Source organism: Fringilla coelebs, assembly GCF_963513975.1.
Source record: "Fringilla coelebs genome assembly, chromosome: 8".
NCBI lineage: Eukaryota > Metazoa > Chordata > Aves > Passeriformes > Fringillidae > Fringilla > Fringilla coelebs.
The window spans coordinates 18,406,686-18,423,983 of record NC_140066.1 but is presented as its reverse complement, the minus strand read 5'-3'; the positions used below and the strand labels follow the sequence as shown (position 1 = coordinate 18,423,983).

Here is a 17,298-nt window from a genome sequence, read left to right as displayed (position 1 = left end):
AGGCAGCAGGTGGTGTAAGGAAGGGACACCCTGCTTTTGTAAGCACGTGCTAAAGTTTTATACCTTCCTGGCTTATCTTTTCTCATCAGAAAGCTTTGAAGTTGCTGTGGAGGATGCACTGTCGGAAGAAGTATCTGGGAGCGCAGGGATGTCAAAAGTTTGGGAGTAGCCTCTGAATGCTCAGCCAGTCCGGCTGACTTCACGTGGACTTTAGTCATTGAAGGGTCACTTGAACTGTAGCAAACTCTAGGCAGGAGGTCTGAGACCAGTGTGCTGACCTAGGACTAACAGCAGCTGACTGACAGGGAATTTTCATGTCCCTATTTGTTACAGATGTAGGGCTTCTGATCTCAATTTCTGTCTGTTCAGTCACTGCCCAGAAGACCAGAAGAGAGTGCTGTCAATGAAAAATGTCTCTGTTAGGTGTAGTTCTCTTCAGGAATCAATGTGAAAGAGTTTGTTTCCTAAAGTCCCAAGCAAAAAGGTGCACTTCTAGAAGCCCTTACATAGCACAGGGCTACAGGAAAAACTTTGCCTTTTTGTCAGAGGGTTTAAATCTCAAACCTGCTGCATCCCAGCTTTACAAACTTAGAGGAATGTAGATCCGTAACTGAATGTTACAACTTGCTCTGTTTGTAGTGCTTGTTTAGGAAAAAGTGGTTTTCATTGGATTTTATTCAGAAAAGTTTTTGCAAAGCAGTTCCTAGGCTCTTCCAAGTGAAGCAACTGTGTCCAGTTACAGTGAACCAGGTATCCTTAAAGGATGAAATATCTTGCTGAAACCTATGGTTAATTTTTGAAGGAGATAAGATTGTCATCCTTATATGTCAGGGTCTACTCACTGAAAAGTGAATAACAGGTGCAATCATTACTAAGTTCAGTTTTGAGAATTGCAGCTTCCACATTTCCATCTTGTATGATATTTCCAGTTTAATTCCAAATTCTGTATTAAAAGGAAGTTCCTCAATGATTCTGCCCTGTATCCTGAAGTAGCATGCATGTGGTTATTCACAATTGCTTCTAGACATCACTATGATACTTTTGTTTTGCCTTAAGCAAGAGCTTTCAGCTTTAGTGGTTGGATGTTTACCTTTAAATGTAGATGAAGCAGGTCTTCATGATACTGAGAAGTATCCTTTCCAAAACAGATGCCATCTAAGTAAAGGGTTTTACACTACCCTCAGAGAAAAGAACTGTTTTAGTATTTGTCAGTTTGTACATGTGATTTTCTGCAAGGTAATAGCTTGTTAAACAAACAAAGCAATTCAGTGATTATTGTAAATCAGGCTGATGTCAATAGAAGCAACATCCTTAAAAGCCCGAGCTCTAAGACTGTATCCATGGAATTTGATTTCTAATGCCAACTCTTAAGTATTTTCATAACTGTGACTGGTTGCTGCAGTGATCCTGTTCTTGCTCTTTCAGAATGAGAAGGCTTTGGGGCATTCCGTGAGCCGCTCTAGTAACATCTCAAAGGTATGTTGCTCGATGTAACTCAGTCTTTGACAAACTTGGGGATACTGGGACTTCTTTCATTTTAAAATTGGGTGATACATGTGATGATGTGACCAGTAGAAAATGCTTTTTATGCCTGTCATTGATAGTCACTCCTGAAACGTTAGAACTCTGGTGTTTTGCAGACTCTCTTTACAGGTCAAACGAAATGGAAGCTACAGTAGGTTTTCTCTTTCACACTGTCAGCCTCCTCAGCTTGATAGGAGCAAGATAGATGACAGATGCCCGAGATCTTGTCTTGGAGGGAAAGTGGCTCCAAAAACATCACTTTTGTAAGATAAAGCTGTGTAAGATATGTATTGCTGTGCATCCCATAATACATGTAAGAGATGTGGTTAAATGTTAGTCTGTTGTTACTTCAACACCAAATTATTTTTAAGTGCCATGAGCTTATAATCAGGACGTGACTATGTAAATATTTTTAAATGTTTGATTTTACATAGCCTGGTCATGTAAGGCAAGCATGATGCTCCACCCATTCTAGTCACTCTTTAGCATAGCCAGGGGGCACATCCAAAGCATAGTTGCTTTGTTATGCCATTAGGAAAAAGGTATCTTCTGTCCAAGACAATTATTGCAATACATACCCTACTTCTGCATTGTACATAAGATATTTTTATTAGCTGTAAGCCTAACCACATTTTGCTTACACAAGTACAATTGCTGAAAGCCTTCATGCAAGCAAGGCTGTGCTGGTTGAACAGTACTTTTCATGGGGTGTATAAGCTTCAACTCTTTGTTGCCACAGTTTTAGTGGCTGCTTGTAGTTAGTTTTAATGAAAGACTGAGTCATTATGGCTGCAACATAATAAGAATTGTGAGTACTTTGGATCTGGGGAACTGTTCATGACTGTCTGCAGCAGAGGAGACATGTCTGCACATAATATATAGTTTATATGGGCACAGACACTTTCACTTTGGAGCCAAAAGACAGGATTACAGGGTGTTCTGAACAGTGAGCAGGGCAACTGCCTGGTGCACAAGGTATTGACCAAGCTGTAGGTGTTGTTATCATGGATTGATAAGGGATCATTTTGCATTTGGCATCAGCAAATGTGCATTCATATAAGGGGTTTTGAAATAAAAACTGTGTGAGTATAAATAGTCATGTAGGTTTTTCAAAAATGGGACTATGCTTGGGCCTTTTTACCCTGGTTCTTATCTTCTTAGGGATCTTTAATTGGATTTTCAGGTTTTCTTCAGCAGAGATAGTAGTTTTGCTATTAAGTATCATTGTACTTTTCCCAGAGTGTCTCAAATCAGCACAAACCTTTTGGCAGCAGCACTTTGGTACCCATATGAATTTGCACAGTTCATTCTTAATTCATCAAGAACTGGTAGTGTGGCAGAGCAGTAGGAAGGACCTTGCACTCTGGCAAAGCTCTCGCTGGGAGGGCTGGCAAGTGAGACATCAATATTTACATTCATCTTGAAGTGCTGAAACGTTCAACATGACTGCTGTGTGCTGCAAAAGCTAAAGTTCTCAAGGGGATCAAAAGTCAGTCTTGCCAGTTTAATGGAGGAGATTTTTGGTTGCAAAGTGAGCTTCCTGGAGCTGTTTATGTGCTTACTGCTCTTGTGTCACCTCTGCCTGATCCATTCTGTGCACCTTCTCCACTCTGGAGATAAATTCACACAAGGGCAGGGGGTAAAAGCCCCATCAGTGAAGTCAGCCCCTGATTTACCTGCCAGTCTGAATGCTGCCTTGTGCATCCAGGCAGTTCAGCGCTAAACTGCAACAATTGTTTTGTGGTTGACAGGTGTTTTGGTTGTTGCATACAATCTCAAATGGCCAATCGCGAAACATTGTAGTAGTGAAATGCTGCATAGAAGCTTAAATACATGGAAAATTTTTCTTTAGTTGTGAGTTTTAATAGGAAAGGGCTCATTTTTTTTATTCAGAATACCATAGCAACCTGGCCAATAAGGCAGATTGGGTACACATTTAAGTATGGAAATGCTTGGCTGCCTCTATAGCCCTTTCTGAAATTCACAGGACTTGTTGATCCGACACCATTTTAAGATGAACTTTTTAACCAAAATTGGGTTAAATCATTTACATGCTGCATTTCCAGATGTGTTGAAGTTTCTGTGTGTGTGTACAGAAATAATGGTCATGCTTTCTGCATAACTATTTCAGCTTTTTCCCACCCAAATCTAGCTTACAGCACAGCATCATAGCAAATGTGCTACAAATTCTTGGCACTGACGTTTGAATCAAAGCCTTACTGGTGCTGATATGTCATTATGAACCCGCTGTGATTATTACTGTGTATCTTTCCACTGCTCTCAGTTGCACAGTGCAATTTGAGTGGAAAGGATTGAGTCAGAACTCAGCCTTCAGCCAAGAGAGGATGCTGTGTTACTTATTGTGACCAAGGAAAGCAATGCCCATGGGCTTAAAGTGATCAGGGAGGGAGGCAGACAGATGGTGCTACTGAAAATGTAATCAGCTGGTAGAGGTAGCAGGACCTCTCTGAATGCAGACCCCCAGTGTCGGGGCCAGGTGGAGCTGTCCCTCAGGATAAAGGGGCAAAAAGGCACTTCTCCAAGAGGCAGATGCTAAGAGAGGCAGAAGAGATGCTAGTACATGGGGCCAAGCCAAGAAAAAGCAATCACCTGAATGCTTGGCTCAGGATGGAGGCCAGAAAGAGCAGAAAAAGGAGCAGGGAATAAGATGTAGGAGGATCTTCATATGGTGTCATTGGGCTGTGTGCAGTATGTTGCACACTGGGGGACGTGGCATTCCTCCAGGCCCTTCTTTGCTTTTTTGGTATATATATTTCAAACACTCCTTTTAAATCTGCTACACATGAAACATTTAAATTTCTGAAATCTTTTAAATTTGTTTTTAAATTAAAATAAAAACATTGAAGGCAGATTTAATTGATTTAGTCATGGGACTTGAACACAGCCCATTTTCCCCAACTTGCCATATAAACAGCACTGATGATGATTGAAACAACCCCAGTTGGCACAAGGGAATACAGCCCAGATCCACATCTCAGCTGTTTACCCTAAGCCAGCATTTTTTCCAAGCAGCCACTGATTGCTGCGAAGTGCCTTCATCATTCAAGCCCCACAGAGAAATAATTAAGCTTTATAGAAGCTTCGTCCTCTAAATATAAAAGAAATTGACCCTAACACACAGCTAGTCACTGGGAGCAGCTAAAAGTGGGATTTTCACAGTAGTGGTAATTCATGCCCTCAGTTCATAGATAAAGGAATTGTGCTTACAAGCAGATAAAATGAGGTCACTTACAAAGCTGGTCTCTAAATAGTTATTCTCAAATTAGTGGTATTGTTTACCTTTAAAGTATCTGATATATCCTGAAACTGATGATGTGATGTCTGGAAATACCTTCAGGTCATCTCTGTGCTGTTCTTGTCATCTGGTTGCTTTGGAAGGTTGATTCTAATGTAAAGGGGAAGCACTTTGTAGTCTTACTTTCATAGTCCTCCAAGGGATAAACTTTAAAAATGCTAACACTGGGATCACAGCAAAGGAATCAAAAGTGAACTCCTTAAAAAATGTAAATGCTTTGTCTTTTCTGAAGGCCTGTATAGTTTTAGCTTTTGAACAGAAGCATGCTGTAAAGTATTAGATTATTCTTAGGCTGAATAGCAGCCAGTGCAGACACAAAGTGGTAGCCTAAGCTTGCTATGAAATTTAAAATCCATTTAGGCTGTTCATCAGCTTGGAACAGATTTAGAAAAGCATATGAATACACACGTCCACTGTTGCCTGAAGCTTTAATGGATTCAGTGAGCATTTGTCTGTAGAAAAGTAGTCCAGGTTTTTCAGTTGCAGAACTTAGCTGTCCTGTAGTCTATCAGATGACCAAGGCTTACTGAAAAACTGTTTCTCAGAGGTGTCCTGTTCAGGTACATGAGCCTAGGGGTAGGTTAAAAAAAACTCTTCTACTGAGTTACTGGGGAAGGAAAAGACATGAAAATTTGTATAGTATGAAGATGAAAGTATACTCTTTCCCCAGGTACAAGAGCAAGTAATCTCATGCTGGAGCACAGTGCAGTCATGTTTGTAAGGAATGTGATAGTCTCCCTGTGCTGTGATAAATTCCTCTCCTGAGGCTGGATTCTTACATATAGGTATGAGGGCATCCCATTAAGGAGGAACCTGCAGGGGTTTCCTTTCCTCTTTTGTTCCCTCAGTCCAGTCGAGATACTTTGAGGAAGATTTTTAAAGACAAAAAGCCATAAGTAATTTTTTCTTCTTCTCCCTGCAGAACCTGTGTAGTTGTTATAGGGTTTAGTCAACATTAATCCTGTGCTATAGGCAGGTTGTATAATTCTTGGGGAGATTTTGGAGGGATAGATAGCCTCCTTTCTCTAGTATCTTTAGCTCTGGAATCTCTAGAGAAAAGTTCCTGACACAATCCTCCTTTAGATTTCTTTAGAAATAATAAAGGAAGGCTAACTTTAGTTTTGCTTCTAGTTGCTAGACATAGTTTTAATTATAGTCATATACATTATATAAAGTATGGAAGAAAGTTCTTCCAGAAGCTGACTGCTGGTTCCTATCAAATTGTTGCCAAAATTACATGGTGGAGTTGATCATCCTGAAATTTTCACATGCCTCTTTCCCATATCTCCTCTGCAGTTTTTTAACCACTCTCCATTTTAATAATTTATCTTAACCCTCTCTAAAGACACTTGATTTTAATATGCTCTGGAAGTCAATATGGCATGAATCCGATAGGGAGAACTTACTGGAGAAGATCAGAAGTTGCTGGTCCGTGTTGGTATGAAAGCTTTCAAAACCAGCTGTCAGCAGGGCTGTCTGCCCATCACACCCCCCAGTCTGTCCATAGGTGGCCTGTTCTGCCTATCTCAGGTGCCAGGTTTGTCCAGTTTGGTCTCATTGCACTGCTGCCTTGGCGTGCTGGCACTGCTGAAGGCCTCCTTTGGCATCTGCTCCACAGATGAACTTCAGAGACTGTGGAACTGCAGTGCACTCTAGCAAGAGCTGTCAGCCAGCGCGTCCATGGAACACAGTACTTGCTGAAAGTGCTCAAGAGCACATAAAATAAAGGCAAGCTCGTAATCAAAATGCCAGGTTGAGATTTGGGTTGTGGAATGTTTCGCTCCTTGCTCTATTGCTAAATTTGTATTTGCCTGAAGCTCCTTGTTCTGAAGTTCCTCCCAATGAAAGACTTAAAATTGAGCTTCTGTTCACTCTTCGTCTGCACAAAAGAGAATTGTGTTCTATTATTAAATGTGCATAGTTCGTCGTATGTTAGTTCCAGATCCTTAGCTGAAGCACCAGTAGTAGGGTCACAGTATTATTCCTAATCATGTGCCACCTAGAAATGACAAAGTTTGCATTTGGGGGAAAACCTTTGCTTCCTTTAGACTTCCAATCAATTGAAAAATTCTACAGGAGTTGTTTCTAATTTTTTACCTTCAATTAATAATTTAATAAAGTTTTTAGGATGTGACAGGCCCTGTTACTTAAAATGAGATTTAATTGCTGTTACTGAAGTGCAGCCTAGAGTGGGACAGCTATACCCAGAAGTGTAATCTCAGATAAGCAGGTTACCTTGAAATATACCTGAGCCATTGGAATGTTCACCATGGCTCAATTCAAAGATGCCTTTTTTTCCTTAGGCAGGGTAGGTTTTTTGGGTTATGGTGTGCAGCATGTAATCAAAAGTATGTAATAAGAAAAGGCTGAGTTCTCTTACCAATAGATAACACTGTTCATGTGGAGGAAGAATGAGAACATATATGTGTATATATGCATATTAAAAAATGTATATTCTCCTGAGGACAGCCCTTCAGAGAACTGTAGGAATCCCCGGAATTGTTACCTTCAAAATTGCTGTGATTGTCTGAGTACCAGCGCAGAAAGCCGTGCCATGACCTCAGTGAATTGCATTAGATGGGAATGTCAATATACACAATTTACTAACTATTGACCTTTAGTACTGAGCTATTTTAAGCAACCAGTCAGGCTGTACAGAGTAACTCACAAGCACATGGCTCCAAGGCTTGTCACTGGAGGTGGTGTTCCTCCATGCGAAGGGCATGACAGGCCACAGACTTTCAGCAAGTGATTATGGGGTTAGAAGGGTCAAATTCAGGCTGTCAAGGCTTGGGCTACATGTCACATATGAGCATGGCAGAAACCTCCTATGAGAAGGAGTGCTCTAAAACCAACTACTGCTATTGCCATTATAAAAATCCAGTTTGGCCAAAGGTGCTGCTACCTGGTGTGTACCAGAAGCTACAGAGTGGAGAAGGCTTTGACTGCTTATTTTCCCAGCCTCTTCAGAGCTGAGCTGTGTGTGGGAGCAGCATCAGAGCTCCAAGATAGCTGGACCCGCCTGTTTCATTCACCCATCACCGCCTCTTCTTCGCCGTGTTCTGTCCCAAGGATGCTTGTATTTCTTCTTTACTGTGGCACCTCTGCCTGAAAGCTGCTGTGTCTTGAGTCAGACCCAGGTGAGCTGGGAAGACTGGCCAGCAGCAGTGATGTGTAACCCTGCTTCTAGACGCAGCAGAACTTGGTACTTAGGCTTTGGGCAGCAGCTTGCATTTTACTGTGCTCTTGTTAGGGAGTTGTGCTTTCCTGTCAGAGACTCATTGCTGTCACTGACAGAATACTAAGATTGAAATGCAAATGAAACTCCACAATTTCTTTTTTGCCCCAGCCTTTTGATTTCCCAATTGGAAAGACTTTTAATACTCTTGGTACCAGACAATTAATTGGATCAAGAAACCAGTAACATGGTTTTGGAAGGGAAATTTTGGATCATTGATTCTAGTCATCTTCTATTAGACTGTCGCATCATACATTCTGCTGTCCTTTTTTAGAAAAGTTCATTGCTAAACTGAAGCAGCTGAGAGATTGGATTCATTCTTCACAGGTTACCTTCTGTGATTTGCTCATAACATAAAACCTGAGACAGATTTATTAATTGATTTGTGACTTCACTTCCAACAATATATAGCTCTGTCTCCATGGCAGAATACAACTTGCTGTTTTACTGGTTTAATATTTTGTTTTTAGAAGATTACTCAATATGTCTTTTACACTATTTCATTATTTTAGTTTTATTAATTTGCAGAGTGAAACAGTTTATCAGTAAATTAGTGTCAGATCTTTCATTAAGTTATCAGACTTTGAGTTTAAAAAAAGTTACTGCACAAACCCTTATAAAAGATAGGCTATGAAAATGAGGTGTACCTGCTTTTAGGAGAGGTTAAGTGTCCGAGAGAGAGCAAATTTCCAACAAATACCTGAATTCACATCACTGCATGATCAGAATCCATGTGCAAGTGGTGTAAAATGTAAAGAACTGTAGTTTCCTGGATAAAGTCAGTAATTGATCTTTGTCTTTTGTTTTTGTTTTGTCACAGTCATTACATAGCTCAGTTGGTTTTCTGCCCCAAGGTTATTCTACTGGGTTTTATTCTGTACATGTACCCAGCTTTGGGTAAGATGGGAAATAAGTTACAGTGTCTTAGTAAGGGTAAAGAGGCGTGTGTCTGAGTGTTGGCTGTATTGCCTTTGATTCCTGCAGACCCAGCTGTAAATAGATACCTGTTTTTTTCAGTGTCTGTGCACCTGAGGTGTCCTAATGTGAGGGCAGATACATTGCTGTCTATAGTGCTGTTGACTAGAGAAATAAGACCTGAAAAGATGAGTTCTGTGACAAGGAATGTGATTGTTTTATCTGTATTTATAAAGTAGCATGTGTATGTATCTTCTCTCACAAAGAAATAAAGAGTATAATGTGTGACAAGGAACCTTGGTTTTGCTATGACAGTATAAAAGCCTGTGGCAGCCTCGTTTAAATATACAATAGGGGCTTTTAATAAAGTAAGTATAGAATTGACAAGTCCCAAGGCAGATACAGTGTTGCAGCATGATCACAGAAGTGATAACTGCGGGTGTCTGAAGCTGAAGCACAGGGCTGGGCACAGCATGCTCTGCGGTAGCACACCTTTTATCGCCTGAGGTCTCCCTGGTCTGGCTGTTTGCAGTTGCCTGACCCAGGTCTCTGCTGGCAGTGCTGTTTTCTGTACAGCCCAGTATGGAGATGACATTTCTGTTGCTCTGCTGACTGCATTGTTCTTTCCTGGGTTTCAGGCTTTGCTGTGCAGATCAAAAGAGCTGTAAAGCTTTGTTTGAATTTTGAAGTGCAAACAGCGTTTTGCAGCAGTGGGTGAGCAGTGCAGCCTGTGCAGCAGCTGTGGAACATGGGAGACCCAGGTTTAAAGATTCTCTCTTATGAGGTTATTAATGCAGGTCTCCTCCCCACAAAAATCTCCAGGAAGAGTTGAGAAGTTTGTCAAAATGAAGTGCAGGATACAGCAGCAGAAAGGGTCTTTAATAACAGCCAGTGGAGTGACAGCTGAGACAATGCTCATTATTGGCACACTGAGTTCAGATTTGTCTATTAAGTGTTAAATGTGCCAAGAGCTTCACTTTATGTTTTTGAGTTAGTTCAGCTAATTCTTAATTCTTCAGTTATTCTATTTCTCACTGTCTCTTGTTGTGACTTACAAATATGACTGCTGCCACACCTCCTCTCCTGTATGGATCTTCCAGGATGGAAGATCCTGTTCAAGTAAGAGCAGGACAAAAGGCCTCAAAAAGTACACTAAGTGCTTCAGGGAATGGTCTGGGTTGGCAGATGGTGCTCATGTGCATATGCTAGTAAGGAATATAAGTCCTCAGGTTGTGTTTGAGTTACTGAGTTACTGGCAGTTCTTTTTTTGTGAAGAAAACCCCAAGCCTCTAATCTCTTGCCATCATTGTTAGAGGAAGGGTTAGCTATTACATGGTAGCTAAATTCCAACTAGTTTATACACACACTTCCATCTAATTATTCTAATTACTGTAACATTGCTCATTTCCTGAGCTATTGTTCTGTGCAATGTTTGACAGCTGGCAGGTTCCACTCCAAAGATGTCTGCATTTGACCTTGGGATAAAACATTTCTGTTCTGATCACTACTTCTCCAGGGATGAGACTCTGTGACCTTTCTCGCATTTAACAGTAAAGTCACTTTCTTACAACAAGCCCTTGAGTATCAGCTGTAGAGTGATATCTCTGCTGTGTTTCACCCTGAAGGGGATTTTTCTGCATACTGACTTCTGACTTGAGGGTGTTTTTGTTTGTTTGTTTTAATTTCACTGCAGGCTGGAAGTCCAACCTCTGTCTCTGCCCCTCATAGCTTCTCTCGGACTTCTGTTACACCATCCAACCAGGACATCTGCAGGTAAAGTGTGCCATTTGCGTGGCTACAGTGAGGCTCTGACAAGGTTCGATCTAAGGAAAAACAAAACTGAAAAAGCATGTTTATGGGGAAGTAAGCGATGTGAGATTCCCACTTGAAGCATCCCATTTGTTTGACTCGACTGCTGTCTAACACTGCTTTGTTAAATCCTACTGACTGTTTGGCCCTGCTATGTTCGCCATTCCCACACTAGCTGTAATTCTCATTTCTTCACTTTTAATTATACATGTTCTCTTTTTTAATTGGTTTTTTTTTTTTTGCTTTCTGTGCTTTTATTCCACTATTCTGCATGCAGTTCCAGTGCAGTGTTTTCTGAGTGTTGTCATCACAGTCCAGTGCAGTCTGCTGTTGTCTTGAAAAATCCACACTGCCAGAGCCCTCTGACACAAGGGGTCACTGTGACAGTAATCTGTCAGGACACGTTACATGCAGCAAAGAGAAACTCCCGTGGGCAGGATCGGGGCCAGGCACTCAGGTCTGCTAAGAATGCAAAGCCCACCCGCACCCTGAAATTCTCCAAGTCCCTCAATGACGTGGACCAGAAGGCGCAGGGCACCGGCGAGTGCTTTGATTATGTGGAGCGAACACGCTCAGAAGGCAAACTGACCCTGAATCAAGAGCAGTGTTTAAGGATTAACAAATTTCATCTTAAAGAGAGGAAACCACTGAATCTCAGGCCTCTTTCTTTTAGCAATTCTAAGCACTCCTATATCCCTTCCCTTTCCAACTACTCAAGTGCATCGGGAGGAGCAGAGAACCACAGCGCTGTACATATCCCCCTGCTGGAGGACAAGGTGGACCATGACTCCTCAAGGAGCAAAAAACTGTTGCGTTACCTTTTCTCCTTCTCCCACACCTCCAGCATCAGCAGCCTGCATAAATTTCACGAACTGGAGAGCTATTCCAGTCACTTCCAAGCTGACAAATCCTCCAGCATGCTGGTGGAAAGCACAGACTTCTGCTCTGATGATATGGGAGATGATGACGTCTTTGAGGACAGCACCTCAGTGAAACTCAAACCAAAAGAGCAGCGGGCACCACTCTGTTCAGTTGAGAAGGACAGTGACCTTGACTGCCCTTCCCCCCTCTCAGAAAAGTTACCCCCTCTGTCCCCTGTGTCCACATCGGGGGATACCTGCAGGTTGGTTTACCAGAGAACCACCTCCCTTTTTAACCCTCCCCTGTGTGGTGACTGTTCTGCTTTCCCCTGCCTTTGTGCTGTTTCTGTCTCTTCTTTTACCCTGTCACCTTGCTAATACAGTATGTGTGATTTGAAGCATGCAGCCTTCTCTCTGCGGTCCTGCACCCCTCTGATGCACTTAACAAGGCTACTAAGCAGAATAACTTCCTTTGGAGTCAAATAAATTCTCCTAAAATTTATTTCAGGTTTGGGGTTCTGAGATATTTTATCAGTGCCCAAACTGGGAATACTATGAGAGACACAGCTACACATCATAAAGGTCAAGCTGAACATGTCTTAGCTTTTGATGAGCAATGTGTTGTCTTGACAGCCCTGCTAGTTTGGTCAGAGGGGGGGAATCAGGAGGAAAATGGACTGCTTGAAAATTGCTTGTGAGATCAGATCAATATAGCTTTAGATTTTTTTTTCCCCCTCAGTTTGTATCCCAACACACTTTTTTATTTGTTACAGGCTTCCTGGTTTTCTTGGTCAAAGGGTGTTTGAGCGCTGGCTGTTAGTGGTAGGCCTGTGTGATGTCCATAGTGTGAGAGTCAAAAAGCATGGGTGTCCTTATTCCAACTACAGAGAATTAATCATGTGCACAGGTGTCAGGAGCAACAAGATCTGGACTGTCTTCATGGTGACTTGTCTGCTGGTCTGCCCTGTCCCACATCAAAAATGTGCTTGAGGAGCAAGAGTCATCAAGTTCAGGAGCAAATGTCTAATCCCTCTACCTAGCATTTTATTATCCTAGTCTTTCTCCTCCCTAACAGCACTTCCTAAAGCTGCCTTTGTTATTACTTTCCAATATTATTTGATTTCCCCCCTCATTACCACCATATCTAGTTCTGTACTGGCTTACCATCAAGATGCTGTTGTAATCCACCCACGCCTTCATTTCCACTTGCCAGCTATCAGCAAGGTCACAGAGGCAAGATGCTACGCATCAGTACGAGATTTCAGTAATAGACAGGGATGGCAGCAGGCCAGAACGTACTTCACATATGCTTAGTAACTTGTATTCATTCCCTGAGCTCCTCACCACCCCCCTTTCAATTCATGACCTGTTCCACATGGTTAGAAGGACTTCACAATGCTTGATGCTACCCAGGGGTTGTATATAAATTGAATCTGGAAATCAAATGTCAGCAGCTGGTAGTAACTCTTTATCAGATGTCTTTGCTGTTTGCACAGTTAGGCTGTGAGGAAAACAGGTAATTTTGCAGAGCTGATGCTTACTTAGCATCTCTTGCTAAGTCAGATTTGGAGAAGCAAAACCATTTAGAGTAAGTGTGTTTTGGGGTTCAGATTCAGTTCTGTAGTTTTGCATTGTGAATCTGTCTCTTAGGAATTTGCATTGGAATGAATCACTTGTGTAAAATCTAGGCTGTCTAAATTAGTTGTTCATGATCCTGGGATGGACGGTTTCACCATTGGTATTGGAATTTTGCTTTACCTTCTATTTCAGACCGTAGTACATGAGTAGCTGTACCTCTCTGTGCATACTTTGTCTTGGGAAGTGCTGTCTGATCTGTTTAAATGCTATTTGCAGTTAAGTGCTATTGGTCTGGGTGAAACGTTGGCATTTCTTGCTCTGTTTTTTCTTTCAGGTTCCGCATTTCTGTCAGGCTCTATGTGTGTGCATCATCTGTGAGAAAGCAGCTGTCTAGTCATCTGTGTCTGTGCTTAATTATTTTGTGCCTGTATATGTGCTTGTGCAGCAATTGAGTTGTTTAGTTTTAGCTCCTTTGTGGAACACATTCCTTTGATTTATATGTCTCGGGACCCTCGGTGAACATCCATGTGTGATCACAGATATTACATGGCTCTTCCACATCCTTGCTGCTTCCTCTTCTAATGAGCAGCTTTGCTTCTGATTCAGGATATGTCACTGTGAAGGAGATGATGAGAGCCCTTTGATTACCCCCTGTCACTGTACGGGCAGTCTTCACTTTGTGCACCAGGCCTGCCTGCAGCAATGGATCAAGAGCTCGGATACGCGATGCTGTGAGCTGTGCAAGTATGAGTTCATCATGGAGACAAAACTGAAGCCTTTGAGAAAGGTAAGCACAGGACCTGCTTCCCCGAGAACATGCTTGGTTAAACAGAGATCCATTCTGGAGCAGGCTCTGCCCAGGAGCCTGCAGCACCCACCATGTGTTTATGAATGGGTTTGTGGCTCCTTAGTAAGTCTGGTCAGTCTTGTATAGGTACAAAAGGATTTGAATTAACACTCACCCTGGCAAATTCAACATCACAGGAATCCAGCTCCGATAACAGCTGTTACAGCCCAACAACTTTCTGTGTGTATATGTGTAAATATATATATATATATATATATATATATATATATATATATATATATATATATGTCCATGCAACAATCTGATTTTTTTCTTTAGATTTTAGAGCCCAAAACTCTACAGTTACCAGTATTTTTTTAATGGGAAGCTTTGTATTACTGTTAGCTGCTTTAGTTTGTGACTCTAAGATCCACATGGCTTTTAAGTTCTCTTCAAAAGATGAGGGTTTCGCATCAAATTTACTTTAAATCACACTTCTCGGGTGTAATTTAGTTAAAATGTGTAGCATTCCTTTTCTTTTTAAAGGATCAAACTTACTTAGTGAAAATAATACATTGTAAGTAGAAGGTGGTTCCCTGTTAAATGTGTTTTATTTTTTACCTTTTCTTAGGCTGTGAATGACTACAACCTGTATTTTGGTTTAATAGATAAGTATCTTTCATAAATCTGGTGATTTAAAGTATAGGTGCTTCTATCCTCATTTTGTTCTCCCACATCCTCTGAGCTTTCAATGTCAGATCCTGACATCAGGAGTTTGAGATGGAAGTCACTGGAATTCTTAGCACAGACAAATCTTGCCATATCTACCAAAGTGGAAGAGGTTAATAATAATCACCTCAGTCTGGAACTAGAATAAATGAGAAACATTAAATTCAGTTATGATGAGCCTAAATCACAAAGGGTGAGAAGTCTGGGCTGCAGCTATCCAAAAACCATTATGAGAACTTGTCCAAATCCTAGAAGTGACTTCTAACAGAAAAATAGAGCAGATTTCAAACACTTCTCGTTTTTTCAGAGATATGTGCTGTCTACAAAGTGTAGAGCTTAGCAGATAGGATGTCCTTTGCTTATGATTGTAGTGGATCATTGCCTTCTAAAAATGCAGATTTTGGCTTCGTAGCCCCTTGACACAGAGTGTAGTTGTTTCTGAGCTGCAGAATTGGTCATCATAAGCTCTTTTGTCTGCACAGACAATACTTTGCACAGCCCAACCATAGGACAGGAAAGAAATTACTCTAGAGAATCCAAAGAAGAGTTGCTATAGTTGTCAGTTGACTGCTGGTTTTTTCCTGTGCTCACTCTGCCTGAAGTGGGTGGTGAACATTTTCTGAATATTTGTGCCCTGTGGGAAAAAAAAAATGTTGTGCACCTTCAGAAATGAGTCACTCAGCATCATTAGTTATATCTGAACAGGTCATCTGTGGGAAGCAAGTTGCCAGAAGGTAGGGATAGAGCCATAAATAGAAGGAGTTTGCCTCTCAAATACATATAAAGAGTCCTTTCAGAGGTTCAGCTGCAGCAAAAGGATAAGATGCTTCTGTATCTTCAACTCAGCCCTTGTGGTAGGTAGCCTTTAAGTCAGGAGAAAAAAGCCTGGAACTAGTGAGTATGATCAGAATGGGACAAATAATAGGGCTTCTCCTTGTCTGTAGGGCAGAAATGGAATTAAACTTCCTTGGCACTTAAGGCTGTATTGCAGCACTGTGCTGTTCAAACACTAAGTTACTAGGGGAAGAGAGTGAGAACAAAATGTGTCATGGCTCAAATGAAGATTAGGGCCAACAAGAGAGAGATGCTTAATTTGAAAATTTCAATGAAAAAAGAGAGATTAAATCTAAATTTTCTCCTGGGCTTTTTTGTTGTTGTTGTTTGTTTTAAGGACACTTGAAAAGTCCAGAACTGCTGACTATTTTAAGTGGGAAATGGCACATGCTGTGTCATCAGAACAATACAGCAGGGACCTGCAAATTTGAGTTTCCTCTCTGGGCTAGTGTGCAATTTGCAGAATATTTTCTGTTTTGCTTTGCAGTCATCTCTCTTGAAGCAGTGAGGCAGTGCAAGCTGGTTTTGTGACTGTGGAGCCAGCAGTTCACAGGAGGTATTGTCCAGCAGAGGAGCCCAGGCTGTGGAACACAAAAGAGAACTGTAACTTAGTCAAAGTACAGGTCCTCCTGGCTCTGTAAAAGCATTTGCAAATAGATTTAACATGGTTGCTTTTTGGCAAAATAATTTGATTAATTTGTACTTTCTAGCAAAAAGCAACACCTTTTTATAGAAGCAAAAGCAATTTTCTATTTAAAATACAACATGCAAAGGAAATATTTTTTCCAGTCTTTTTCTAAAATGATTGAAAAATACAGCTTTCTAGTACAAGAAGTCCAGCATGTAATTCCTGGAAGTACTCAATTCTTTTGCCATGATGAGGTTTGGATGCCCACATAACTGGAAATGTGGCTTGGGCTGGACAAAGAGGTGTGTCTGTTGGCAGCACAGAGATGATCACAAAGTCTCTGTGGCAGTGGAAGCAATAATCCAACATAAAGGATGATTCCAGTTATACCATTCAGGTCATCCTCCCTCCCTCCCTTCCTCATTATGCCTCCTTTTTGAAGTCCTCTTTTCTACAAATTATTCTACGAGACATCAAATGCACCTTTTTATGCATGAGATGTTTATATGTCCCAGCATGTATTTTGTGAAAGTGTGAGAAAAGCCTGTCATAACTCTCTTCCAAGCAGATATGCTGAGGGATGTGTGTCCCACATGCAAAAACTTTCATCATATACATAGGCAAAATTACAAAAAAGAAATTTAAAACACAGCTTCTGGATGTCCCAGGTATGTCTGGCATATTAGAAACATCTATAATCATTATCTGGTTTCCTTGTATCTTTCTGAAAGTACATTGACCTGATTTTGTGATTTTGTTTTGGGCTATATAAGCATTATTGATAGGAGCAGAACTGGGGATTTAATTTGCAGCGTTCTCTCACTTAGAAAAGCTGTCACCCCCATTCTGTATATTCTATGGGCATATGTATTTAAGTGCACTCGAAACACTGAAAATAAAGTGTCACTGCTGTAAGTGGTGTTAAATACAAATGAAGATTGAATGAAGCCCCCAGAGGCAGGAGGTGAAAGCTGGACAGCCGTGGGACTCTGAGACCTCACCATGAGGTGTCTTTACACACCCTGGTCAGTGGAATCCTGTGCCACTTCCACTGTTCTGTGGGATGCCTCCCTGAGCAAG

General features: G+C 41.3%; 1 protein-coding gene across 2 annotated transcripts in view; it reads left to right on the top strand.

The window, feature by feature from the left end:
- Positions 1-17,298, top strand: part of MARCHF8 (membrane associated ring-CH-type finger 8) — an 88,141-nt gene that overhangs the window by 63,023 nt on the left and 7,820 nt on the right. The window contains exons 3-6 of one of the 2 annotated variants that reach the window (XM_084210201.1): positions 1,426-1,476; positions 10,687-10,766; positions 11,080-11,925; positions 13,847-14,027. In XM_084210201.1, the coding sequence (XP_084066327.1) occupies positions 1,426-1,476; positions 10,687-10,766; positions 11,080-11,925; positions 13,847-14,027 (1,158 nt within the window). The remainder of the gene's footprint in view (positions 1-1,425; positions 1,477-10,686; positions 10,767-11,079; positions 11,926-13,846; positions 14,028-17,298) is intronic. The other variant, XM_084210202.1, reaches the window with a different exon arrangement.